Raw genomic sequence first — 26,943 nt, forward strand, 5'->3', positions numbered from 1 at the left:
ATCTGTCATTCAGGTCTAACAACATTAGAGTCTGTAAAGTGCTCTCACGTTGGAAGCCTTAGATGCGTCTATTTGGCTAGCCCTAATTTAATCCACAGCTTTGTGGTCACGCGCAACAACAAACTGAACGATGAATAGCCGGCATAATGGGATCTTGATCCAATTGGGAGTCCTGGAGCTGCAGCTGAATGTGTCGGCCGTGTCGTGTTTTAACATGGAGGGGAGTGGCTGCCACATCACCTCTTGCGCAAGATATTTAATTCCAAAGGTGAATATCAAAACCCTCGTAAAGCTGTAATCAAATACCAGCAAATGCTGTGCATCATGGGAAGAGTGTCCAATCATTTATAATCAAATACACAACTCTAAGGTTTTAACGAGACTGTGACATGCCATTCAACCTGGAAAATATGTATATATTTTAAAGTCACTGTGACTTTCCAAGTCTTTTTTTCATGTGTCATGTTCTTACACCTGCTCCGTCGTTACATTGAACTTTGCACATGACATAGCATCCGTGATTTTTTGATTTGCACTGTTTCTCCAACAAACGGGGACATCTGTGGTTAGAGAAAAGAAAATGTACCCACATCGAATGCAAATTCAAAGCACACGACTTGACAGACTATCTGGAGAAATATGCTTTGCATCTGTCAAGGGGAGGTGTGAAGGCAATGCTTACCTGTCTGAATATATTAGTCCCCTCGGCTGTAAAACAGCAGCGAACATGACAAAAATCTCTTTTTTTCTAGTAAAAGTATGTATAACTGGCTTTTATTCGACCTCAGACAGCTGATATGACTTCAAAACATGAAAATAATTTATGACGTATACAGCAGAAGTGACATTTTAGTTTAAAACCACACCTGTACATAGTGATGGGCATGTAGCTGGCTTCAATAAAGACATTTCTCTGCATTGCTGTCAGACACCTGCTCCTGTTGGCTATACCTGTGCTGCTGGGTAAAGAGTAATGAAGGTGAAGTAACTTAACAGAAATAAATGGATGAAAAGTCTCAAACTTTTTGAAATGTCCGGGCCTCCTGAACTGCCTAACCCAAATCCCAACTCCAAACCTTAACTTGTAATGTAAGCCTCATTCTAAGCTTCACCTGAAAATCCAGTTTAACCCCTCAGATGTAACTTTGAAGAAGTAAGGACAGGCTCAAATTGGCCGACGTTTGAATACCACAGTGACCTTGCTGCATTTGGCCACTTGGAGGCGCCCGGCTCATACTTTGAATGTGCACAGAAGTGGAGGCTGGGAGGGAAAGTGGGCCTGAGGAAGAAAATCTCTCCCCTGAACTGTTTACCCTGACGTCAGTTTGCAGAACTAGCTCTGCCCTGTCTCCCTCAGTGTCTCCGAAACTCCTCTCAGTCAGAATTGGGGGGGGAATTGATGGGCTCCGCTCTGCTACTTTCACGTCCGGATCTCTCGGAGTGAATGCAATGTTTTCTTCTGCACATTTAAAGTGGACTAAAACACCTTAACGATGAACACCTGCGCCTTTCTGCTGATTTTGACTGTCCAGATCTACGCCGATGGCATCGAGGGGCCAACAGGTAAGACACTTACTCATTTCGATCTCCTAAACGCTGATGGGAAGTTTTTACTCGCGGATGAAACTCTTCTGAACGCGAAAGCGGAGCGAGTCTGGTTAAGATGCCAACTTTGTGCTCCTGTTCGCAAACACGTTGTCGCATTTATCTGCGGCTTTCTGCCCCTTCCCATGACTTACTGACGGGGCATTATTAGCCCTCCCATCAGGGATAACAAACAAATTAATAACTTTGGAAACTGAAGCACTAAGTTTTCAAAGTGCCTGCAAAAAAAAAAAAAAAAAAAATGTTGGTTATTAAGGTCGACTGCATCTGCGTGAGTGTTCCGGGAAAAGGCTCCCATTTCCCAAAACAACACAAGCCACTGCGCTACGCTGCTCCTGCCTTTGGTTATCGCCAGAGCACATTTAAAGGCGCCAGGTAGCCCAAAAGGTGTTTGACATTGTGCTTCAAAGTTAGATATTACTCCATTCAGAGCGACAAAATTGTCCTTTTAAACGGCAGGAGCGACTGTCGCACCACATTTCGGCGATTTTATCAATATTTGTGAGCACCAGTCTCTCGTATCCCCCACAGCCTGAACCAATCTGCGATGACATCCAGAGACTGAAACCTGGAGCTCCTCCTGAACGCCTCATTTTTCACTCTTTAAAAGTTAACACTCTTATGTGGTGCGTGAGATTGCAGTGATTATTGAAACCAAATTGTCACTTGCACTGTGTGGAAGTTGTCAGATCTATTGTTGAAGCTGCTGGATTTTTTTTTTTCCCTCCTGATGTGATGAGCTCTGCCTCTGGTCTTTTGGGTTGTCAAGCTGCAGAAAGCCCAGAAATCGGCTCGAAATCTTCCAAGATAATAAATATTATACATTGATTGATTTTTAAAGAAAGCTTTTACTCTTTAAGGTCCCCTTTTCTGTTTTGCGAACAAATAAACTAGATTTCTTTATTTTTATTTTTTTTTATTTTAGATAAAAGGATGACATTTATGCAATTTCTGCACCCCCTCTCTCTTCCCCCTATTTAATATTCGCAGTAGTGTTCCAGTAAGATAAATAAATCTTCCCAAAATTGAAAATCAGCCCTATATCAGAGAGGTGGAAAAAGAGACGAAGTGGTGAAAATAAATCTCTTTCAAAGGAATCTGAAAGAGAGCTTTTTCATTTTCATTTTAATTCCTGTTTTCAACATCAGGTTTGATTATTCATTGAAATGTCTCGGTCATTTTATGCCAGGTAATTCCAGTGCTGTATTTGAGGTATTTTTGTCTAAAGCCTGAAATGACTTGGGCCTGTTTGAATTTCTGTCTCACCCATGTAAAATTGTACCCCTGTGGAGCATAAAACCAGGATAATAAGACAGTAATATTGATAACATTTACACTGCAGGCTGCTCCTACTCCGTATCAAAATGCAACACAGTGCCAGTCACATGCAGAAAGAGATTGACTTGAAATTCTGCCAGTATCTGCATCTTTCTCTGGCACTGCTACTGTTTCCTGAGATGGGAAAACCGACTAAAGCTCAGTATAACACTTGTATGTATAACTCGGCGTGAAAGAAGCAACAGCAACAACAAAGAAAAAAAGAAAAACAACAAACCTGTGCAAGCAGACTGTGTGCTGTCAAGAGCTGAATGGAGCACATCATTAAGAGGAATGGGCTGAGACATATGAAGGATTAAATCACACAGGTAATTAAAAGAGCTGAATGGAACAGCAACGCTCCACTACGCAAACGCTGCGTGACAGTGTCAACAAAAATTTACATGCTGTCGCTTTTTTAGTTTGTTAACCGGAGTGATGCATACCTCGCCATCTGTGCTTTTACCTTCCCATTAGCCGTTAAAACGGCCTGTTTCTGTGGCATGATCCCCCCCCTGGCCGGACTCCCTTCATGCTTCTTCACCTGCCTCCATCCTGCAGAAGAAGCTAAGGAGCATTAACGCAGCCTTGACTCCCACAATCTTCAGAGTGCCTCCTTTGATGGATGCTGCCCTTATTGCTGTGATTGCGTGAAGAGCACACCTTCACCTTGAAGGCTTCATAACAATTAAGACTCTGCTCTCCGTGGGGATTTCTTGCCCTTTTCACCTGATCTAATCCATATTTTCCATAACTCTTTCCTGCTTATGTTGGGGTCAGTCCAGGCTGTCAGTTCACGGGAAGTGAAATTATTAGAGGCTACGAGGTATGCAGACTGCAGTGTGGTTGACAAGAAGGAAAATAAACATGACATATTATTTTTAAGCACAATGAGACAGGAGACATGAGAGTCCAGTTTTCTGTGCTTTTTTTCATGTTGTGAAGCCCAATCTGACACTTTCACTCCTCTGTTGTCTCTTATGGGACTAGAATGGATGTTCACTTACCATCTGTCTCCTCTATAAGCAGCGAATGTTGTCAACTGAGTGGTGTCATTATCCCGTGTCTCAGGAGTCATTTCCCAGTTTGATCTAAAGTTCAGGCAGAATATCCTTTTTGCTTATTTCAGTGAATAAGATAACACTTGGATTGAGATGAAAAGGTCTGCGAAGCTCAGACTGTCTAGTTAAAGTATGGCATGGAATGGATAATACTTGCGGGCCTCGAGTATACACTGCATAAACATCAGCAGTAGTATTGGGAAACATTGTGGAGCTCCACCAGCACATGCAAGCAGAGAGGGAACAGAGCTGCAATGATAATCAAATCAACTTTGTTATTTTTTAAGCAAAAATGCCAAAAATCTGCAGTGTGAGCTTCTTAAATTTTAAGTTGTTGTGTGTGTGTTTTTTTTTTTTTTTTTTAGACATACATGAAAATAAACTGAATATCTTTGTAGTGGACTGTAGGTCAGAGGAAACCAGAAAAGATGTCACCTTGGGAAGGGGAATTTACTCTTTCAATGACACAAATTTGTACTATTTCCTTTAGAAGCAAATGAAAAGAATAGTCAGCTGGGGGATAAATATATTAGAGAGAAGCCCACATACATTATGTAAGCAGACATTAATAGGTGTGCTGACACAGCAGCAAACAAACATAAGGAAAACACTGATGAGATTAAACAGGATATAGAGAATTAAAAGAGGACTAATCTATTTATTGCCTGACTAAAATTGTTAACATTTACCAAATTCAATTCAAAAGATTTGTCTTACATTACTTAAATATGTTTGCTTTACCAGTTTCTTTATTGCAAATGGTTGTTATTGTTCCATTATTCATCTCACTGTGCCTCTTTGTAGCCGTTACGTATGGTTCTTGAGAGTCCATTAGAGGTGCTCAACACAATAAGCATATGACCGAATGGAAAAAAAAAAAAAAAAGAGTAAAAAATGTAACCATTGTGTAGAAAATGTTGCCTCGCACCACACAGAATCGCGGCAAATCCAGCAAGTGAAAATGTTCCCTGCAGGAGGCAGGCCACCATCTGTGGAAAGCGTGTGAGGGGCAGTGGGGATTGGGCCTAAATCAGGCTCCTGAAAAGACTATTGGATTTCCATCTTTGTGGGATCACGGGCAGTAATTCAGAGAGCAGATGGAAAACTTTGCAATGAGGAGGGAGGGGATTGGAGGGGACGAATTTGGGACAGAGAAACTGGGAGTGACAGAGGGATTCATTCAGCTACATTGTCAGGATGTTTTGTTTTCAGATGAGGCCGCAGCAGGACTTTTGCTGAGCTCGTGTGCGCCGGCTATTCTGCCTTCGTGTGTGTGTGTGTGTGTGTGATTAAACGAGGTGCTTGTGAGAGAACTGTGCTCTGCTGCCTGTGTCTTCTGTCTCTGATCTATTGTAATGTGGAGCTGTGTGGATTAGAGCCAGGCCCTGATTGGCTTACTCGTGCCATAAGACTGGAGGATGAAACACATCTATCTATAGTATGTGTTCAAGGAATCCTGCTTCATACCAAGTGTCATGATCGCTTCTCCTTGTCAGACAGAGCGTGTATCCGATGAGGCGCCTCCTCTGTCTTGAGCTGCTCTCATTTCTCATCTTCCGCGTATGGCAGCTCCTTGAAGTTTGTACTTTGCTGAGTGCGCAGAGATTTCCCACTTATCTTGTGGTTGTTCTACTTAATTAATCCTGCTTAGTATTTTTGCTGTTCTCTTTTTAATTATCACGTGTTACCATTCTGTTTTCTAAATCAGTCCAAGGTTTGTTTGTATTTTTGTTCAAGGCTCTGTGAGTTGTGCCCCGCTCGGGTGCAAGATTGTTTGCTCTTCAGAAAGGTCAGCTACTGGTTGGGAGTCATGTTTTTTTTGAGGCTGAGAAAGAGCAGGTCGTTGTCTTTGAGAACAGGGCAAAGCCCTAAAGCGGGATTGTTTCCGCTGTGTGCGCCTCCTCTGCCATTTAGCCTGGGCCTCGTCTGTGTGTCCACGCTCCCTCGTCTCAAGTCTCGCCGGCCAACAAAGAGCGCTGAAAGGAACCACTCGGAGGGAAACCCGGCAGATTGGAGATAATTATACATGACACTTATTATCCTGTCAAGGTCTCTTATTGTAAGTGTGTTATTAAGGGGTCAGGACTCAGGACAAGTCCACAGAAACAACAAGTGAGGAATCAAAAAATGAATTTCTTCCCATAGAAAAGGGTTAAATGACCGTGAAACACGAGGGCAACCAGACTCTTGCAAGGCAACAGCTCACCAATACAAGTGAATTGATTCACTTATACATTCAAACACTTTAGTTCTTCCGTTCTATGTTTGACTGAACATTTGGCAAACGATCGCTCTTTAATTTTTCTGCTGATTTTCTGCCGGGTTCTTCAAATTTAATTTAAGGATATTCCAGTTCTTTTCCAAGCAATGTATGGACCACTCACTTTTTTTTTTTTTATTTGAAAGATGCACTCTGTGATGTATGCTATGAATGTTTTAGCAAATTGATGAAAACAGAGTAAATAACTATACGACGGTGGATCGCCTGGTGAAGCTATAACCTTTGTGAGTGAGTATTCCAAGTTACATTGCTTGATCAACCTCAGCAACTAAATTACAGCCATTGTTGTGACCATTGGTATTTGAGCATTTGTGATTTCACCACGGACCTGATCAGAGGGTGCATATAAAATTTTGTGCACAATTTTTGGGGAACAGAAAGAAGACACACAGAGCTAAATCTGTTGTTAGGGTGTGGTGTGGAGCGACAATTGGTTTGTTGAGGGTGAGAATCTTTTGCGTTTTCATTTGAGCGGGCGTGTTGTCATGTGCAAATGCCATCGTGCAACACTTCAGGTCATTTGCTTTGAATTTTTTCTTGTCGGACGCATCAGAACGTCACAGTTAAACTGGGTGTTGACACTCTGACCCTGGGGAAAAATTCAAAATGCACAACACAAAGAATATCAAAGAAAACCCGCTTGGTGGCTCCTGATGCTCCTTTTTCTTGGACAGTGATGATCTGTCCCGCTTGAAACGCCAATGTCTCTCAAAACACCTCGCCCGGCTCATTGCTTGGTTGCTGTAGACTGTCTGAAGCATTTCAAGAGTCTCTGCTGCTGAATTAATTTGCGCTCTGTGCTCAAGTCCATGGTGACGTCGCAAATGCTCACGTACAAGTGGTCGCAAAAACATGTATAACTCCGGTGCTGATGTTTTCCAAGTGGCATAACTTGGAATACTCTCACACAAGGTTTATAGCTTCCCTTTGCTACATGCATGGCACAGTGCTGCACTTCGTGTGTGTGCATGTGGTTGTCAGTCCTGTGTTTGGCTCTAAGAGCAGGAAGTCACAATCTGAAGTCTTTCCATCTGAAAAGATCCCACGGTGCTGAGTGACTCAGCCTGCCCTGACACTGATGCTAGCAGGGGTTTGAGCTGCTGCCACTATGAGATCCTCAGGTTTACTGTGACACCTTCCAGCACCCTGGAAGAGATGCCAAGACTTGAGAGATTTACAGTCAGTGGCCTGCCTTGGCCTGTCGTCGTCTTTTCCAGTATACTGGCAGAGTGCTGATTTCTCAGCTCCCTCAGCCAGGTGTTATTAATGTGGTATTGATCTTACAAACTCTGGGAAGTCCATTTTTACTTAAATTTGATCAAAGTGGCGTCCCGCCTGTGGCCTGCAAGTTGGATGTCGGAGTGGGAATTAGCCAGCTGGCCAGCCAGTCGGGACTGGCATGATGTAAACGCATAAGAGAAGCTTGGTTTTCAGCAGAGGAATGTTAGTAGTATTGTGTAGAGCAGGAGGAAAAAGAAATGTAGAAATCCTCTCAAACATGAAAGAGGGAGCCTCATTTCCATAAGAAGGCTGTATATTACAAAATAAGCTACAAAATATCTTGGTGACGTACTGGTCTAAAATGACAGAGCTATTATACTCATTATCACTTAAAAGCACATGTTTTACCTGAATAATGGACATGGAAATTTGTCATTGAACACAGATGGGCCAGTGTTCATAGCCTGGATTTGAAAAGAGTGAGACTGCATAGCTCGAACACACACACACACACACACACACACACACACACACACACACACACACACACACACACACACATGCAGAGATGTGTGATTATCCAACAAAGAAATAAGCAGGGCTCTGAGCTGCAGCCGTTTCAGTCCCTGTGTTTTCTTCCCTAAGGTGGCGGGTTCCAGACTGCAGAAAGTGGGTCTGCAAGACTGATGCTGCAAGTGCTGCTCCTTATCCCTTGCCCAGAGGAAAGAAAGCCTCCTGAGCAGTTTATATTTAGCCCGCTGGCCGTGTTTCAGTTCTTTACCTTCCTCTGTGTCAACAAATTTTACATCCAGATTCTCTAGGTCCTCTATTGTGGAGTGTGTAGTGTGTAAGGAATGCTCAGGTTGCGGGGGTCAAAGTTCAGGATTAGGTCAGGTTGCGGTCCCGAGATCTGATCTATTGTCCAGCTGCCTGTATAGTCCCCTGCATGCGAAACCCCCATGTGAGATATGAACCCCTGACACTACTCTAAAAGTCAAAACACTCTCCTCAGGACATTTATCTACCTGCCTGTGTAATGGATGCAGGCTTTTGTTGTCTTTGGGCCATGATGCCCGCTCTCAAAGGGGGAGTGGTAGTTCCGGTTTGACCTGTCCCTTTAGGCACGGAGATATCCTCACGGAGACCCAGCCATGAACTTAAACACGTATCAACATGATTTATCTCAAACTTATTAGACTGACAATCTTTCCCATAAACTTTATTAGGACAGTGGGTGGAAATTGAAGCGCATTAAAGTGTAACAGAGCATGTATAGTGTCTCAGTATTTGAGGCTTGCTCAGCAAGAAATCTAGATTAAAAAAAAGCTGCTCAGTTATACAGTTTCTAGCTTATACAACTTGTATGCTGTGGAATTGGAGGCATTTTGTCTCTTTTTCCCTGCAGCACCGTCTCATGGCACAGTGGTGACACTCCGCTGTGACAGCTGCTGTTGCTGGTGGGTTACGGGTAGGTCATGGCAGCTGTGGCGACACAGGTGCCAGCTGGCGATAAGTCAGGGCGGATTTTAAACCTGTTGGGCACGTATAACATGTGAGAAGAACTTGATTTAAAGTATTATTAAGGAGAATGTGACATTGACTGACCTTGTCATTGATTGGACAAGATTTATGATGTTTTCGAGGTGTTTGTCTCCAAGTTTGTAAGTCTATGAAATTTGATTTGAAGTGAAAACATCAGACTCCCCTGAACTCACCAGGGTTGTATGGTTTCCACCGCAGCGATGTAAAAAGTTTCATCACGGTATCATGCAGAGAAAGTTAGACACTAGTACTCCAGTTTTTCTAGAAGAAAAAACATTAGAATTTTTCTTTACATTGCAGAATGCACGCAGTCCTCATTCTCCTCTGGGCAGCAGGTGCTTTGTATCAGTTTGTGATTTAAATGTAACTAAAAACTGTGGTTCTGCAGAGTTTGGCAGTTTGCTACGATGTGCTTGGACATGTGCCGGTTTCTGACTGCCGACTGGGTTGAAAAGCTTTTGTCAAGTGATGTTAGTAAAGAGAGTTTGGGAACTCGGCCGGCCTTGGACACTTTGTTCTGATTCAGGTGTTGAAGTGAGACAGAACAAAAGCAGAGCCTATTGATTTCTCAAACACAGCCTGTCACCGTCAGCCTATTGTCTTTTTCCTCTTGAAACTCTCCTTTTGATCCTACATGACCTCCCATCACAATCCTCCTCACTTTGACATGCCACTATTTCAACAGTTGCTCAGGGGATCCTGAGCACAAGAAAAGTCTCCTGATTCACTTTGTACGGTTGTAAGACATTTCAGGGGCAAGTAGTTCATGGTTTTGTCCCTCTGTACCATTTCTCCTGTGGCATGCAATATGCACATTCAAAACGTTTATTAACAGCACAGAAAACAGTTTCCATTATGAATTTCTTATGACAAGGTGGCATATTATCCTCAGGGCAAAGAGATGAAACTGTATTTGCTGCTTAGTGTTTTTAGACAGCGAGTCACTGATGAAGACAGGGCAAGCTCCTGACCAAGAACATATGTTCCTTTATCTTCAAATCACTGTGCTTTCTTTGTGTTGCTACAGGATTCCTCGTCATGCCAGTGCCTGACTTTGATGATTAGGTATGTTTATATAGGCCTAGAAAAGTGGTGATCTTCTCACCTGAGTTTCAAGTATAGTAGCCTTGAAAAATCCACCGTGAGGGCTCTCTGGCTGTCCACAGCCCTCCAGGGCCCTCCAGGGCCCTCCAGGGTCCTCCTGGGTTTGTGATTGCTGAGCTGCCTGGTGTTTCTGAGCAACAACTCATCAAACAGATTTTGAAAGACCTTTATTTGTTCCTGTGCTGGCTGCCTGACTCGGCTCACAAGCTGAAGAGAGGCTGGCAATGGGAGGTGATTGCCCCAAGAGAAGAGGGGCTTATCGGGGGATTGAAGTGGGGAACGACTTGACCCAGAGCCTTTTTCATGTCGTACAGTCTGTCTGTGGAGTAGAGTTTCAGCCTTTGGTGCACTAACCCCAGTTCTTTCCTTGATTAAGTAATTTTGCTAAGTTTTTTTTTTTTCTCATCCAAATCAAGTGTCTAACAAAAGAGGGTGTCTTCTGTAATACAGATTGTAATGCCCAAATTTTGTGCTTTCTGTTTCTCAGTTTGCCTCTGAAAAGGTGAAAATGGACCTGTTTAAAAAGGTTTTCGATGGATGATTCTTAAAATGCTTTGGAAAGTGAGCCTTTCAACAAATGCTGACACCACCGCTGTGATGTGATCTTCTGTAAAGCTGCCGGCTCATGGGGCATGCACATGCCCATGAAAAGATTTCAGTGCTTTTCTGTTGTTTTTTGGCCTTTTGATGTGAATGGCAGACTTTTAGAGGAGGGCCTGGAAAGGCTAATATGGATGGAATGCTTTCATGCCACTTTCAAACAGCACGGACCTACTGCAGCCAAAGGCAGAGCACCGTTTGGTTTGCGTGTCTCACATTAGCACAAAGCCAGAAATATGCAAGAATGTCCAGGGAGCCCACGGGGTGTCGTTAACAAAGAGCTTAATTCAAAACCACAAACAGAAGATTGTAATTATTGCTCGGTCCTTGCGTGTTTATTCGTGTGGATGTTTGTATGCACACTGGCAACTGCCCCGGTGTGTGTTTTGTATATGTGGAAGAGCCAGATTGGTGATTGTTCCCACCTGATTATATGAAAATATTTGCTGAACTCCTTTGGCCATTTTGAACTTCCATAAATCACAGCCATGTGGATTGTATTGGAGCTTTTGTTTGCTTTAATCTTCCATTGTGCGAAAATGCTAATGAAAATTATTTTTTTTGCATACGGTTCTTAGAACATGCTCCTCTGATGATAAATGCCTTGCACTACAAAGATGAAAAAGTCAGGCTTTGTGGTAGAAACAGGCTTTGGAGCAACTATGTGTTTAGAGAGTAGCCGGAGTACACAGTGTGTCAGAGACCTCGGAGCAGGTCGGCCCTGGCCTTTGTCTGTTTGGACAACCAGGATAATTAAAGAATCAGCTTAGTCCGGGATTATGGCTGCAAGCAGGCTGATCACAGGGGACAAGAGAAAAAACACGAGGAGAATGGTGGTTAATATGGGTATTATTCTGCTTAGCAGTGCTATCATGTGACAGAGGCAACTGACAATGGAGCCCTGTTGATGCCGAGATCCCTTGCCCTACCCTAATAATCTCTACTACAGATAGCTTTGTTTACCCACAGTGTGCAGCACTCCACCTTCCTGCTTTATCTTCCTTTTTCACACATTCAAACTTTCTATCATTTGTTTCAGCCTAATTAGAAAATGGTAATGTTTTGCTGTACACCTCCCTGAGGTATTTTAGCAATGTTCAGACGTATTTGCCTTACACCAGCACCTCTGAAATGAAACATGCATGACTGTTCGTCTCTCCCGAGAATGCACACACGCAAGCACACTCTTGCTGTTTTGAAGATATTTTTGTGGAATGTAATTAATGTTCTCATTAACTGAGCGAACGAGCTGTAAGGCAGGACTAAAAGCCCGATACCCCCGGGTCCTTACCCTCCTCTACTTGAGGAAAACATGGTCGCTGACACGGATTGCCTTGTATGTGCAGGTGAAACAAAGAGTGGGAAGACAGCTACTTTGTTGTTAGTCCAGCCTTTTATTGCGATCTGCATACAGAGGTAATCTTATGCTTGTAGCCTCTACACCACCTCCATAAGTGAAGCCATTTGTTGCCCTTTAGAAAGGAAATGGAAGCAGGACAGTGTGAATAATGACAATGCAGGGGGAAGATTTATCCAAAGACAGAAAGGTCACATGAAATGGACCACCTAATTTATCGCATTTACTCTTATTTACAATGAACTTTGCTGGTATCAGCTGCTTGTACATTAGGAAACATTGCTGCAGGTGCATAGTTGGCAGAATTATCAGTGCATGGCTTGACACAACAATGCTTTGTTTTGACCTTATTGAGAGGGAGCAGGGAATTGTTTTCCACAGTCTTTAAGAGCTAATCCCATCAGAGGGACAGCATGGAGGGCTAACTCGGTCACGTCTGAGGTTGTGCTGCCAGTTCAGGAGGCAGATAGGAATGTGTTTGTCTGGCTAACGTGGCTTTAGTTGCCCCGACTGGAAAAACAAAGGAGGAAAACTGCTTCCAGGCAACTCGACTTCCTTCTTAATTCCTCTTGAGGAGCCAGGTTAACGAGCGTGTGCGATTCTGTGAGCCCGATTTGTTGCTAAATGCAGGAGACAACTTTTGATTAGGATTCAGCAGGGGTTGATGCATTGGTGAACTGTCACTATGGCAGATGAATTAACTGGGTTTTTACCTCTCGGAGGAGGGTTTTTCACTTCACTGGTTGTCTGCCAGCTTGGTTAGGCACATGTGCTCCTGCGGGGACGGGCTCATTCAGTGCTGAGGCCATGGAACTAAGGATTTATCCCAGTCCAGTGAGTCCCTGTGGCGCCACAAGCTCCTGTTGAAGGATTTAAGATTGGTCTGTCCGTCGGTCTGTCTTTTTCCACTGAGATTAAAAAGAAAGATGCTCCTTTAGTTGCAATTAATGCCTGTGTCTGGTCGATAGGTTCTGGTAGAACTTAATAATGGGAGATATATGGGTGGAAGGTGAGGTTGAGAGGGGTTTTATGGAGAAGAAAATATGTTTTTTTGTGAGCGGTGATGGTGTTGTGTGCTCAACTCTTCCATGAAAGAGGTCTCGAAATCTAACAGTTTCTGATAAACAACTCTGTTAAGCAACTGTTTTCTAATTCATATTGGATACACTATTAACCATTAATGCCCAAAATGTTTTGGGAGCCAAAGTTAAAAAAAAAAAAAAAAAAAAAAAAAAATCCTAGAAGCTTGTCTTTATGTCCAGTTTACCAACGTGGCCCACAGGGGGAGCCGCTCCAGAGATTTGACACATGTCCTGACAACCTTTTTCCTGAATAAGGTAAAGCTAAGCTAAAGGGACATTAAGGCTAAAAAACATTAACAGCTGTCCAAAGGCAGATTTAGCCCAACATTTAAGCTCATTACAGTTCAACTCTTGATGCAGTGACTTCACAGTAATCAGTTGACATCTGCTTGGTTTCTGGGAGGCTTTTATTGTGAAGCAGCTGCAGAAAGTGTTGAGCCTGAGTTACCGGAAGACAAACATGGAAAGCATCTGCTTTCTCGCAGCTGTCGTCTGCTGCTCTTTTTCTCCAGCCAAGTTAAGTCATCGTGATTCATTGTCCTCCACTGCTTTAGGGATGTCTCGGTCATACAATTTATATTTGGGCTTTTTATGTAGTTGATATTGATAAATCGACAATGCCTCTACAACTCTTTCATATAGTTATGTTGAAATGCTGTGTGCAGCCTTTTTAAAAAAATTTTTTTTATCTTTAAAAAAAAAAAAATGGTATTGTATTATGAATAGCCATAATGTACTCTGTAGCAATGTCCCATGTTGAGCTGTTCCTGAGGATGTTTTGCAAACAGAACATGAGGTAAATGTAAATTTCCCGAAGCCTTCTCAAAGACGTAATCTTAGATCAATCACATCCTTCCCTTTGCTTTTTTCTTCCTAATTTCTCTCCATTGCTCATCATTCTCTCGGCATGTTTCACCAGGCTCTGTGTTTCCCCTCCATCTTTGTCCTTGTCCTCTCAGCCTTAGGGCTTCTCGAGGATCTACACTACGCTCAGTGTTTTTGGGAAGGGTTCAGTATTCTCAGCAGGGGGAACTTGAGCTCAAAGCAGACCTGTCTTGGAGTGTGTGTGTGTGTGTGTGTGTGTGTGTGTGTGTGTGTGTGTGTGTGTGTGTGTGCGTCTGCCTGTCTCCCCAGGCACTCATTAAGCTGGTGTGTGAAGGTGCGTGTTTCCGGAGGCTGTCGGGAGAAACATGCGCGTATGCAGAGGTTAAAAGACCCCCGACGGAGATATAATTTCTCACCCTGTGGAGGAGGGAGAAGGTAACTTCATTAGCCAGTTCATGTTATACAGATTAACTTGATTATACTAACCAAGTCTTGATGGTGACGGTGGTGCAAAGTACAAATGTCACACCTAGAACTAAAATCTGCGCATTTGCCTTATGTAGGAGAAATGCTGTATGCAACCGTGTGTGTGTGTGTGTGTGCTTGCAAGTGTGTGTGTGTGTGTGCAGTGAAGGGATGGAGAGAAGGAGGGTCTGTTGATGCACCTGGGACATTTGGTTGCTCTGTAATTTACAAAGTGACTCATTTTCAGGTAATGAGCAGGTACCTCTCTAAAAACCTCTTTTCTATAATTTAGTTGATTGAAGTCACACTGACCGTAATGCATTCCTCCACGTGTGTTTAGCAGCTTTTCTTGAAGACCTCAGACACTCATTACCAATTTTCTTACCCGTGTACCTGACTTTTTTTTGTTGGTTGTAACACTCCTGCCACGCACTACTCGTATCTATCAGGTTGTTCCATTTTTCACTGGGTCAGGGTGGTATATTGACTTTTAAGGCGTATCGATGTATTTTCAGAGCCGAGTGCATCTCCCATCTCTCACTCTCTTTATGCGGCCCGGCAGCCCGCAGGCTCTGTTGCTTCCCGGCCGACAGGGAGGCTCGGAGCTACGTCGCCTCAGCCTGCATGGAGCTGGCTACCTATAACAGCTAATGATTTGCTTTCAATGCTGCTTATACCACACTTCCAATTTACACTGCCTCGCCTCCATCATGGCAAACATACTACATTCATTACATGCACCATTATTGTAAGGGAGGCTGAAGACTAACTAAACAAAAGACGCATGGAGCAAGAGAAAGCAGGACAGAGAGAGGGGAAAGGAGCATTTCTAACTGCTAAACTAAAGTAGCTGGCAGACCTGAATAGTTAGTAAACAACTGCAGGACTAGAGAGAACATTGCTCAAAGGAGAAAACCGTAACTGCTTGAACAGAACTTTAAATTCAAATGTACGGCAGGTAAACTGGACGCTCCACTGAAAAATATAGCAAATGAACAGAGTTTAGACAAAGCAGCAAAATCGCTACCACTAGCACAGAAACGGGCAAATAGAAATAGGACAATATGCTTACAGCAGCACGTCAGTCTGTTATTGATGTTGAGAATGGAAAGAATGTTCTCAGAAACCTTTTTCTTTTATTTAATACAGGGTATTTATTTTATATAATTTTTCATTTATGTTTTGCAGCTGTGTATTTTCAAATAGGAAAGGAGACCCTGTGTTTACATTTAATTTTGATCATACATTTTTGACATGTCACTTGCAGCTATGACTTACAAAACAACTTTTAGCCCAGTAGAAAATACTGAGATAAATACAGAGTCTTGCCATTCAGCCCTAAAACTACTGAACTCTAATCTTTGGTCCATAACGCCCAGCCCTATTCTCCCCTGTAGCTACAATATCTGTCAACACGTAATATACCCAAACATTTGCGGTCACGCATAGTCACACACTTGCCCTTCCATTACTCAGAGGCCAAACAACATTAACCTCTTTTAACCTGAATTGATCCACAGCACCTCTTGACTTAAATCTCCACATTCAGTGATGAATGTGGTGTGGGTTTACAGATATGTTTGTGTTGTGCTCTGTGTACTCCCGGGGTGCTCCTTGGGCAATACAATTAGCGGGATAACTTTACATCATTGACGGGAAGCAGGTCTTTGAAACAATCACTTTCTATATCTTCATGGCCATTTTTCCCTCTTATTCCTTCCGTTCTCCAACACTTTATTGGCCAGAAAATAGAGAATTTTTTTCCCCCCAGGCATGTTAGATTACAGATGTCTAAGCCGCCCCCATGAAGCAGTGTGCTTCAGATTAAACACTTTAAATCTCTTGAGGGAGGTGCTGTGAAGGCCACTCTTATGAATTGTCTTGCCTCTTATCCTGTAATGCATTGTAATAGCTTTGTGTCTGCACTCACCTGTTGAATAATATTTCCTCCCTCTGAGTGTGTGTATATTCTGCAAATTCTGTATTCTCCTCACACACACACTGCTATAATATAACATTCATAAGCAAGGCTTTAGTGCCAGTCCAGACTAAAAAGTATTCCTAAGCCCTCGGTCAGGCTCCCAGTGGGGCTATTTTTTTCTGACCTACAAATGCTTCAGCACACACGCACACGCACACACACGCACACACACGCACACACACACACACACACACACACACACACACACACACACACACACACACACACACACACACACACACACACACACACACACATACGCACATATGCTCAGGCTTGTCAGCTCCCCAGTCATGTATCCGGTCAAGGTGAAGAGTGTGAGGAGGGCAGGTGAAGCTGGAAAATGCAGACACATGGAGATGAGAGGAGGGAACGAGGGATGGATCTCAGATGTCCTGCCGACAGCCTTCCTGTTGTTGTCAGTCTCAGGCTGACAGGCCAGATTCAGTGGGATTCTGCCGAGCTACCATTTTGATAAAAAATTTTTCAGGAAATAGGGGAAAATGAGCTGACTGCAACCTCTGGCTTTTAAGAGACAAAACACGGCACCTATGAAAATTACATCGTCCAGGCAGCGATTGCTGGAACTCAGAAAACATAACGGATCTTGCTGCTGCAGGGTAAATGAACACATGGACATGTATATGTTTACAAGTAAAGATGATAATTTCAGGAAAATTACAGCTTTTAAAGTCCCCCAGTCATCTCCATTATCATGACACTGTGTGTGGCACGGGTTTACATCAGAGACGCCAGGCACCAGCAATCCCAGACAAAGGGTAGATCATTAGTGGTTTTAACAACATGAGAGCTCGTGACACATCATGTTATGTTATTATCTCAGCTGCCCCGGTGCTCACATGTTGTTTAGGCCTCTCGCAGTACGTAGGGTGGAGAGCTTCTTCTCGCAGGTTCCTGTTTCAGTGCCACCTTTTCAGGGTCTGGGATCGGCTGCCTGTGTGGAGAGCGGCTGCCCTCTTTCTTTGGCCTTTGATAAAAAAAATCATCCACGTCCACGCTCTCCCAGGACTAGTCACGTAATCTGGATTGGCTGTTTCTACTGCCTGCAAATAAGGCCATATTAGCAGAGCAGGGCAGGGGTACACAGGTGTTTTTAAAAAACAATTTTTTACAGCAGATTGGACAAATAGCCTCTTGGCTTGTCAGGTTACTGGAGTCTTTGGTAGAGATATGTGATATTTGTGTTGGGTAACATGATGATATAATGTACACTGTGGATCAGGAGATTGTGCTTTGCTGTGGTAGCCACAGTGTCTCTTTATTATCTTTGATTGAACGGGAACATTGTAGCTCCATAATGCCAGTTCACAGAGAGGACTACTTTGTGGCAAAAACAACACAATTACAGAATTTTTGCTTCAATGTGATGAAGTATTGTGATACATCAGGTATTTTGTTTGTGAAGATGAATTGACGGTTTTGATACAAGATCAGTTATTTAAGTAATTTATCAATTAAAAAATATCAATTATTTTAAATAATTAAATCAATACTTGACAGAAATAATTTGTTAAAATGTATTTTTGTGCAGTGACATTTACTGTTTTACAGCATTCATAGCCTGAATGAGTTTGCAGCACATGTCCCTTTTTTTAAAATTTATAAATATATACAAAATAAACAAATCACTTGTGAAACGGTAACCAATAAATATTTCATAACAAAATTGTGAAAAGCACCTTGTAATTCATGATTCTGTTCATTATGAAAATGAAAATAATAATTAGTGTAGGCTCCATATTTATTTCATTGGATTGGCCTGAAGCATGAGCTTATTTTCTTTCTCATTTTAATTTAAAATTATTGAAAAGTATACACTGGCAGCATATTTTACCCAGAATATGTCCCACTGCTATGGGATATGCATAAGAACCATAGGATGTACACCACAACATACGCAAACACAAATTTACACTATGCACACGAAAGTACACAGTCTGCCTCTTCCTTTTCTCTGTCTTGTATACACACATTGGGGTGTAAAGAAAGCTGTTATCTCAGGATTGGAGTTGCACACATCATTTGTGCTCTAGCAGAGCAGTGTGCTCAGTTTGTGCCTGAAGGAGGAGGATTAGTATGAAGATATTGTGGAGCGTTGCTTTAGTATCTGCCAGAGGTTTCCCACCTGCACTGTGCATTCTTCACTGGGCCTCACGGCGTCTTTTAACTCTCCCCTCGCTCCGGCGTGCTCAGCAAAAGTCATTCATACCTTGAGGAGGAGTGAGAACAGGTGGGGTTAGGGTGGTTAATGCTATTATGGTTCCTCCAATTCTGGCTCCGTTTGTCGTACCTTCTTTTTACGCGGAGCTCCATTCACGTATTGATCGGACCTGATCCATTCATTTGACACCGTTCCAGCCCCACACACACCCCGAGGCTACGTGTTCACAGGGGGCCTCTATTTATTCGAGCCGCCTCGTTTTTTCACATTATTTTCAGATGTGCTTTAGCGTGTTCTTGGAAGCGGCAAGAACTTTGCATGTCTTTGGTGCCCACGGCACAGAGCGCTAAGAGTTGAGAATGTTTTATTTCTCTCAGGATAACAGCGCCACGCTTCAGACAAGTTTTCAGAAGTCTTTTAGCAATAGCCATGACCGGCGCTTTTCATGCATGTGCTCAGTGCTGCTGGAGCTGAAAAAGAGGTGCTTTGTGGGCACAAGCGTATCTTCCAGATCTCCCTCTCATCTCGCTCTGCCTCGCCCACAGTTTTCCTCTCCCTTCTTCCATCTCTCTCCCCTGCTCTCTCTCTTTTCACTTCCCCTTCTGCCTTTCCTTCTCCTCTCACCCCTATCTGTTCCCCTCTGCCTCGCCTTCTCCTCCATATATTTCCAACTTCTGCTGTGTGGGAACTCATGCTGTCTTGTGTGAAACCTCAAATCAACACCAGCGGCAAGACTGGGCAGAGCCGGTGTCGTCCCTCTGCAAGGCCACGCAGCGGTGTAAGATTGACGGCTGGTGTAGCCAGATGCGTTCTGCTTCACTGCACTTTTTGTGTGTCTGAGCGTGTGTGCGTGTGTGTGTGTGTGTGTGTGTGTGTGTGTGTGTGTGTGTGTGTTTGTCATTTGCAGGATGGAGCAATGGTTGTAGAGCATGAGGATGAGAGAGAGACGGAGAGAAAGGGAGGGAAACAGAGGCCAGGGGAGCCAGCTTTGCTTTTGTTGAGTTTACATAATTAATGTTTTGTTAAACAGAACTGTGTCTACACACAGTATCAGCTCTGATCACAAATGCAAATATTGTCAAGGGGATAAGCGTTGAAAACTCTCAAAATGCTTCACAATGGGCTCCTATAGACATTCATTACTCTGGTGGTTGGAAGTAATTAAATTCCAGGTAATGAAAAGCTGAAAACAAGCATTACTTCAGATGTTTTTGAATCCCTGTGTCAATTTATTACCAACTGTCAGGATTTGTCGTGACTATAGCGAGACCACTTTTATTGTTCTATCAGTATGGTCTCTTCTCCTTCTTTGCCCCTGCCTCGAGATAAACCTGTTTGCTAAAGGGCTTTATGGACAAATTTAATGTGACCTAACTTGATCACCAACATTTGGAACAATGGAAATAATATCAGTGTTTGGAGCGGGTGTGCCTGTGTGTAGTTTTCTTTTGAGTGGGGCTTACAGTTGTTTATCATTCAGGGGCAGCGGGGCTCCAGAGAAACCGCTGTGATTAGCCTCCCACCCCTGGGACCGTATAGCTTTCCGGGACCTACTCCGTCAGCACCTAACAGGACATTTATCACACACTCCACCTCCACCTGCTAACCAACACAGCATGGAAGCAGGCCAATATCTCTATTTGGGTGCTATGTGCAAACACAGAAAGACAAATACCAATATACAGGCGATGCATATGTGCACGTGTGTGTAAGACACATGAGCAACTATTCCTTTAGGGATTTTTTTTTTTCATCCGCACCATACATGCATACAAACAAACACAAATGATCAACAGTGTGGTGGATGTGTCAAGGCAGCATCCTGCATGGCCTAATGCATTTTTTATGTACTCATACACATACACATACATGATGATGCAGAAAAAAAACAAGAAGAGATCCTATCTTGACTCAAAAACCTGCCTGATCTGAATGTGTTAGGAAACAATTTCCTATTTATAAACAAAGGCAGTAACTAGGAAGTGAACCTACCAAGAATAACAGAGTTTTCAAATTAGAGACCAAACAGGTTAAAGGAAAATGAATAATGCAGGTGACCAGAAACACACATTTTAAATGAATGATCGTCATGATATTTTAGTTTCGTGTTTGCAACTTGTTTTTGCTGCCCCCGAGTAACCAAACTCGCTTATTCTGGGTTTATATTAATGTACATTTTATATATTAAAATGCAGCTTACCCTATTGTTAACTTTAGCATGTTTTAGTTCATAAGCCAATATACTATCTTACTAGCTACAATAGTGCAGGATCTTTACATACAAATAAATGTCCGTTACAGTAAATGAGTTCACACCATGCTGATTAGGTCTATCACTGATAGATACATCGCTCTGCAGTTTGCATTTTTAAACTGGTGTCTGATAAGACATTCCCGATCTGCTGGATGATACAGCTTCTTGGCATGCTCTATGGATGAGCACACACACCAGAGACTTACATGAGCCGAGCTGGCTGACTTCAAGTTTAGTATGAAGAAAAAAAGCACGGGTGCACGTGTTGTAGCGAGAATCGAAAAAGAGCAGAATACCATCATTCACAGATCAGTACAATTTATTGTGGGGGAAAAAAAAGGACGTGTTTAAACTATTAGCCATCATCAGCATTAGTTTTTGCCCACAACAAATTTGAATATATTGATCTGGGAGTGCCGATATTGCGTTCTTTAACTTCCGATTTAGCTCACTAATAACTTGAATGGGGATAAAATGATTCAGTCATGCAGCTCTTCGGACCAAATGAATCAAATTATGATGGTGAACCGGGTCATTTTGCAGTGGTTGTGATGCATTATATTTCATTTATCCAGCATTTAGCCATGGTTTTGCAGCCACAGCAGCAGTGGCAGAGTAGGCTGCGGCGGAGTGTCTTGACGTAACCACGTGTTGACATTGTTTTGTAATTACTCTCGCATACAGAACGGGGGAGACAAAACCTCTGCACTGTAGGTTGAAAGAAAATGAACACGAGGCCAAAAGTGTTTACCAAGCAGGACTGTAAAATTAATCCCATTATCTGACTATGCACATACAGCAGTTATTTATTCATTGTGACTTCAATACAAATTTAAGGCGGTGATGTCAAAATAAAGTAGCAGGGGACATTTTTGGGGAAGAAATTAATGACAGAGATGAATGACGTGCGGTACTTTTTCATCGTAATTATACACACACGCACACACGCACGCACGCACACACACACACACAGGTGAAACGGGGCCCATTGCAGTCTGACTCACTGGACTCTGTGACATGTGACTGTAATTCAGCCTCAGAGCTCCATAAATCACGGCATAGAAGTGCATAGCGGTAGTTAACATTACTGAATCACTTTGATGAATAACTGCAGAAGAAATGGCTTTAATGTGCTCCTGACTTATTGTTGGCGGTTCATGATAACCCTCCAGGAAGCACTATACACGGTACAATTCCACTTGCAGCCAACATATTAATAATCTATGCGGAAGCAATTTCAGCGTTTTGTCTTCATTATCTGTAACTCATTTAAGTACATGTTCATAAACTACAATAGCACTTACCATTAAATCAGTGTAATCAAAATTTATGGAGGAGGTATTTTAGTAACTAGGATTTGTCTGTGCTTCAATGTTGAGTTGAAACAGGAAGTTAATTAATTGATTAGTGAATGAACAGGAAATGAATTGTGTAACTTTTGATGATTTCTTAATTAAAATCTTTTCCCTCAGTAAAAACTTACACATTTTTGAAGACTCCAACTTATCACAGATGAGAATTTGCTGCTTTTTCCTTTTCATACATTTTCAAAAATTTAATTTATTTGAATTGTTGTTTGGACAGAACAGGACATTTGAAGAGATCACAGTGGCCACTAGGAAATTGCAAAGATGATATTTAATCAATATTGAAAATAGTTGCAGCCCCACTTTAGCGTATTGACTGTTCAAAAGCCAGAACATTCTGTATTCAGTAAAGGCGAGTGGATAAGAGTGTGGCTCAAACAGCCTGTTATGACAATTGATTTTCCATTTTGCAAAATACTGGAGTGTCTCTAATTGTATTTTCAGTCATTACAAATTTCCCTCAAACAAATCTGTAAACCGCATCCACACAGTAGGTATGTTGAATTGTTCTAATGATTCCCACAATGCTCAATCTGTCACCGTTGCATGTCAATTATTTCCTGCTTGTCGTTAGCTGCAGGGTATAAACAGGACTGTAAGATCAATACTTTAACCCACTGCAGCAGCTCCTGTCTCATCTCTCACACTCCTCTCCCTTTGTCGGATACACAGTGTGTTTCTATGACTGGCTGCCCGCGAGAAGTCAATAACACATTTGTTAGAAGCACGGGCCGGGCCCCCACAAGAGGGACCACTCTGGGTTCATCATTGGCTTATTAGACATATGTTTGTCTCCTATCGACCTGTTAGGCCTGCCGCGTCATCCTTAACGCTTCCTCTCAATCCTCGCTCAGTTTTTTTTTTTTTATCTCGGCCTGTCCCGCTGACAGTTCGCTGTTCATACATAAAAGGGGGACAGGGACTGACAGCAAATTTGTCTTTGAGGTTTTGGCTGTAATTGTGCCTGGAGATATGACCCAGTTTGAGGCAATGAAGTGATAACGCACTCGGTGCAAACTGTGAATCCATCTTATGGGAAGAAAAAAAATATATGCAGATGTTGAGCCATTAAAGATGCCATGTTTACAGAGAATTTGGACCTCTTTTAGCATTGGATCAATTTAGTATGCAAATAATTGTACAAAACTGTGGCCCGTTAATTATTGTTACACAGTTCAGTTGTCATTAGCAGTGGGTTGGCGGCAGCACTCCCACAAATGAATCATCGCGCTTTCTGTCCTTGACTCCAGTTGGTGGTCAAGTTGGAGGTTCTTCACTCTCTCAGACACTCTGTGGGCAAAGCCTCTTGAAGCTAAATAGGATTGTAAATACACACAGCTAAGCTTTACTACAGTTTATTATGCTTCATCTATTTATGTGTTTCTGTGCAACTGTGTGGATGCAGAGTTTGCTCTTGATTCATTTTCATTTCAGAAAAAAAAATCTAGTTTAGAAGAATAACAAAAACCCTGTAAGGCCTTATCAAAATAAAAGACTCTTCAGTTATTGGACTTCTTTGGAAGTATTTTTTTTGTGAGCGTATTCAGAACTGATGGGTCCATTAATGGCCAATTTGGCAGACTGTCACTTAAATGGTGTGATGTTTTTTTTTGTCTAGATGGCCTGCCTAAATGCCTCCCATTACAAGTAGAGCAGAGAAACAACTTTAATCCAGGGACAAACAGAAATAATGCTTTAAATGTGACTGTTTTTTATGTTCAAGTACATCTAAATTGCTGTTAAATTTGGATGTCATTTCTCCAGGGTTCGGTAATTTTGATGGCTATTTCAAAAATTACAGACAAGAAAAGAACAGACAAGCTCTTCAGTGCTAATTGCCTCCGGAAAAGGTGCCTTCTTCTTCGTAGTGGGGTTTTTATTACTAAATCTCTGCAGGCCTGTGATGGGCTCATGGCTCAGGTGAATTGCTGCTGTAGGTCTTTGTTGTCAGGATGAGACAGGGATTACCTGCCGTCTGTCTGTGGCAGGCGTGGTACGAGTCAGGGTTAGTGGCGCCTTCAAGGTCCTGTTCCACCCAGTAGTCTTCTTCATTTCCCGAGCAGGCCTGGAAATAATGCTAATTATCCTTGATAATGGCTAGGAAGGAGAAGGAGGTGAAATACAAACCAATCAAGAGTGGAAAATGTCAAATGGGTGTACATAAATTTACATTTGTGAAGAATTCTGTCTCCCTCTCAAAGAGACGTTTCACTGTGCATGACGACTGCCAAACGCCTGTGTTTATAGTGAGCTGAAACCGCCACAGGCAAAATGGTAGTTGTTATTTATGTTCAAAGACTTTGCCCATGATTGAAAAAGCACCCCGCTCTTTGATTTACCACTGTGTATCAATCAATCAATCATGAGTGTGTATGAGCTTCCGTCAGACCGCTGCGCTGCCTCCTCTTTACAACATTCACTAGATTTGATAGGAAGTCTCTTAAGGAAAAGGTGAAGAAGCTGCTTTAACAGCCTGTCTACAAGTACACCTTCTTGATCTCTCAGTCTGCTCCTCTTTGTTTGCAACAAGCAAAAACTCAAGCATTTGATTGGACACGAATGAGACACAACTATTGCTTGTGATTGGGAGAATAGACGTGTTCGTTAGTATAGTTTGACATTTCTTGGCTTGTATAAAATGAATCCTGCTGCGCATTGCTATGGTGTGATTTCCTCTCATAACTTACTACTCACTGCTTTAAGTACCTTGTTATTTTATTTAATTTTTTTCATGTTCTCTTCTATTTGTAGACAGACAGGAGGTGCTTGAACCGGCAAGAGCAAAAGTGCAACCAAAAGCAAAGTTAAATAGGTCAAGGCAAAATAATTCTTTCACACTTATAAATAGTTGTAATATGTTTCAATTCAGACAGCTCCACTTTCTGGCTTACAGTCTGTGGTGCAACGGGTCGTGATTTCCTGACTCTTCATTAATTGGATAAAGTATCTTGTTCCATCAAATCAAACTGTTTTTTTTTTTTTAAACTCTTCTTTAAAAAAACTGAATTTGTTGGAGGATTGTCCAAAAAAGAGCTCTGACTAATAGACATGTTAAAAAGGTGACCCCATATGGCATCTTTCTGCAACATGTTGGATTGCTTTGTGCAGTTTTTATCAGAAGCATTGAGCTTTTCTCCACTACATTTTGCTCCCACGCTGTGGAAAACCATCGCAGTTGAGGCGATCTGCTGATAGGCAAGCCTGTGCTCGCCCATTACTGACAAACATCTTCTCTCCGGTCTCTGAAGGCGTCTGGTTTGGTAAAGAATAGTCCTTCCCAAGGACACATTGTCTCCACATTTGAATACAGTAATGGATGGTCTATTTGATCATGCTTATGAAACAGTGGCTGATGTTTTTTTATGAACGTTAACATTAATCTGGAGTGAAGTTTTGGACATGGCTGTTTATTGGGTGAAGGAAAGACGGGTGCATTGTTGAAGGACTGATTTTGTCGATTAACTCTCAGTAGGAACATCAAAGGTGATACAGGAGTGCAACCTTCCAGAAGAGAAAGATTCAAAGCAGTGACCAAACTGATTACCCTTGCGTTCACCTTGTCATCTGATAGCTCTGTGAAGAACAGAGGAGGAGAGAGGAGAGCAGGGAAAACCAGTAATCTGAGGAAAGACTGATACCTTTTATGCAGATGAGATGCAGGGTATTTTTAACCATGCAAACTCTGGCAGATAACAAATTGTTTGTTTTGGGGCTTTGACAGTTTGTTTGAATATGTAAATATTACGGAGGGAATGGGGAGGAAGGGAGTGAGGGAAGGCAGGCAGAGATAACACTGCTTATTTGCAATCAAGTCAGAGATTAGATGATAGTTGTTAGCAACAATGCAATAATCAGAATTTAGAATTTCTGGCCTTTTAAATAAACATTTGACATGCAATTTTCCCCCTTTTTTCCCCTTCAGCAGAGCTTTTATTTTGGTAAATTCATGTTATAATATACATTCTAATATTGTATATACTCTGAATCAGCTTTTGAAGCAGTATGGGGTTTACATGTAATAAGATATTAGCATAATTTCATTTAAAAATAAGCCTTTGAGATATATTTTCCCCAAATATCAGTCTACCATGTGGTATCTTTGGAACCTGTGGGAGGCTGAATAAAATGTAAAATAAAGTTCTGGTGGTTTGAGATTCACAGATGGATTTGTGCAGCGTCTCCAGGCTGCTGGACTGTTGTGAGCAGGGAGCTCAGTCTGAAGGTAAACCTCTCAATTTACTAGTTGTGCTGCTCCAAACCCTCGCTGATTCTCATGAGCTTTGAGGAACTGACCGCAAAGTATTAAGGTGGATTTATAGGTCTGCGTTAAGGGCTTAAAACCACAACTACAAAGGTGATGATGGTGGTTGTCGAGGCCGTGACGTAATAAACACCACATAAAAAAAAAGAGTAACGATATACGAAGGCTACAGAGACACCACATGGAGGCTGTAATTGGTCAATTTGTGCTTTTTGTGGGTTCTCCTACAAGTTTTTGATGCTGGTGGAGATTTTTGACTGTGTAGACACCTAATTAAAAAAAGTAGTGATACTCAGTAGCTTTCTCCTCTAATCTGTACCACACTGCTGGCTGCGTGTGTGTTGCTCGATAACACAAAGCAAATGATAGAATGTAAACGTCAGTTACTGCAGAGAGTATAATTAAGGCATGACACAACCTTGTCATGTATGATATAGT

At 42.3% G+C, this 26,943-nt stretch overlaps 1 protein-coding gene across 4 annotated transcripts in view; it reads left to right on the forward strand.

The window, feature by feature from the left end:
• The first annotated feature begins 1,344 nt into the window (after positions 1–1,344).
• The window catches only part of ptprub (protein tyrosine phosphatase receptor type Ub), a 162,935-nt gene continuing 137,336 nt past the window's right edge, over positions 1,345–26,943 (forward strand). For all 4 annotated transcript variants that reach the window (XM_069143102.1, XM_069143103.1, XM_069143104.1 and 1 more), the window contains exon 1: positions 1,345–1,563. In XM_069143102.1, coding sequence (XP_068999203.1) covers positions 1,494–1,563 — 70 coding nt within the window. In that variant the 5' untranslated portion in view covers positions 1,345–1,493. The remainder of the gene's footprint in view (positions 1,564–26,943) is intronic.

The sequence above is a fragment of the Embiotoca jacksoni genome, unplaced genomic scaffold (genome assembly GCF_022577435.1).
Source record: "Embiotoca jacksoni isolate LCO1_2020_lvr unplaced genomic scaffold, fEmbJac1.0.p SCAF_11, whole genome shotgun sequence".
In the NCBI taxonomy this organism is placed as follows: domain Eukaryota; kingdom Metazoa; phylum Chordata; class Actinopteri; family Embiotocidae; genus Embiotoca; species Embiotoca jacksoni.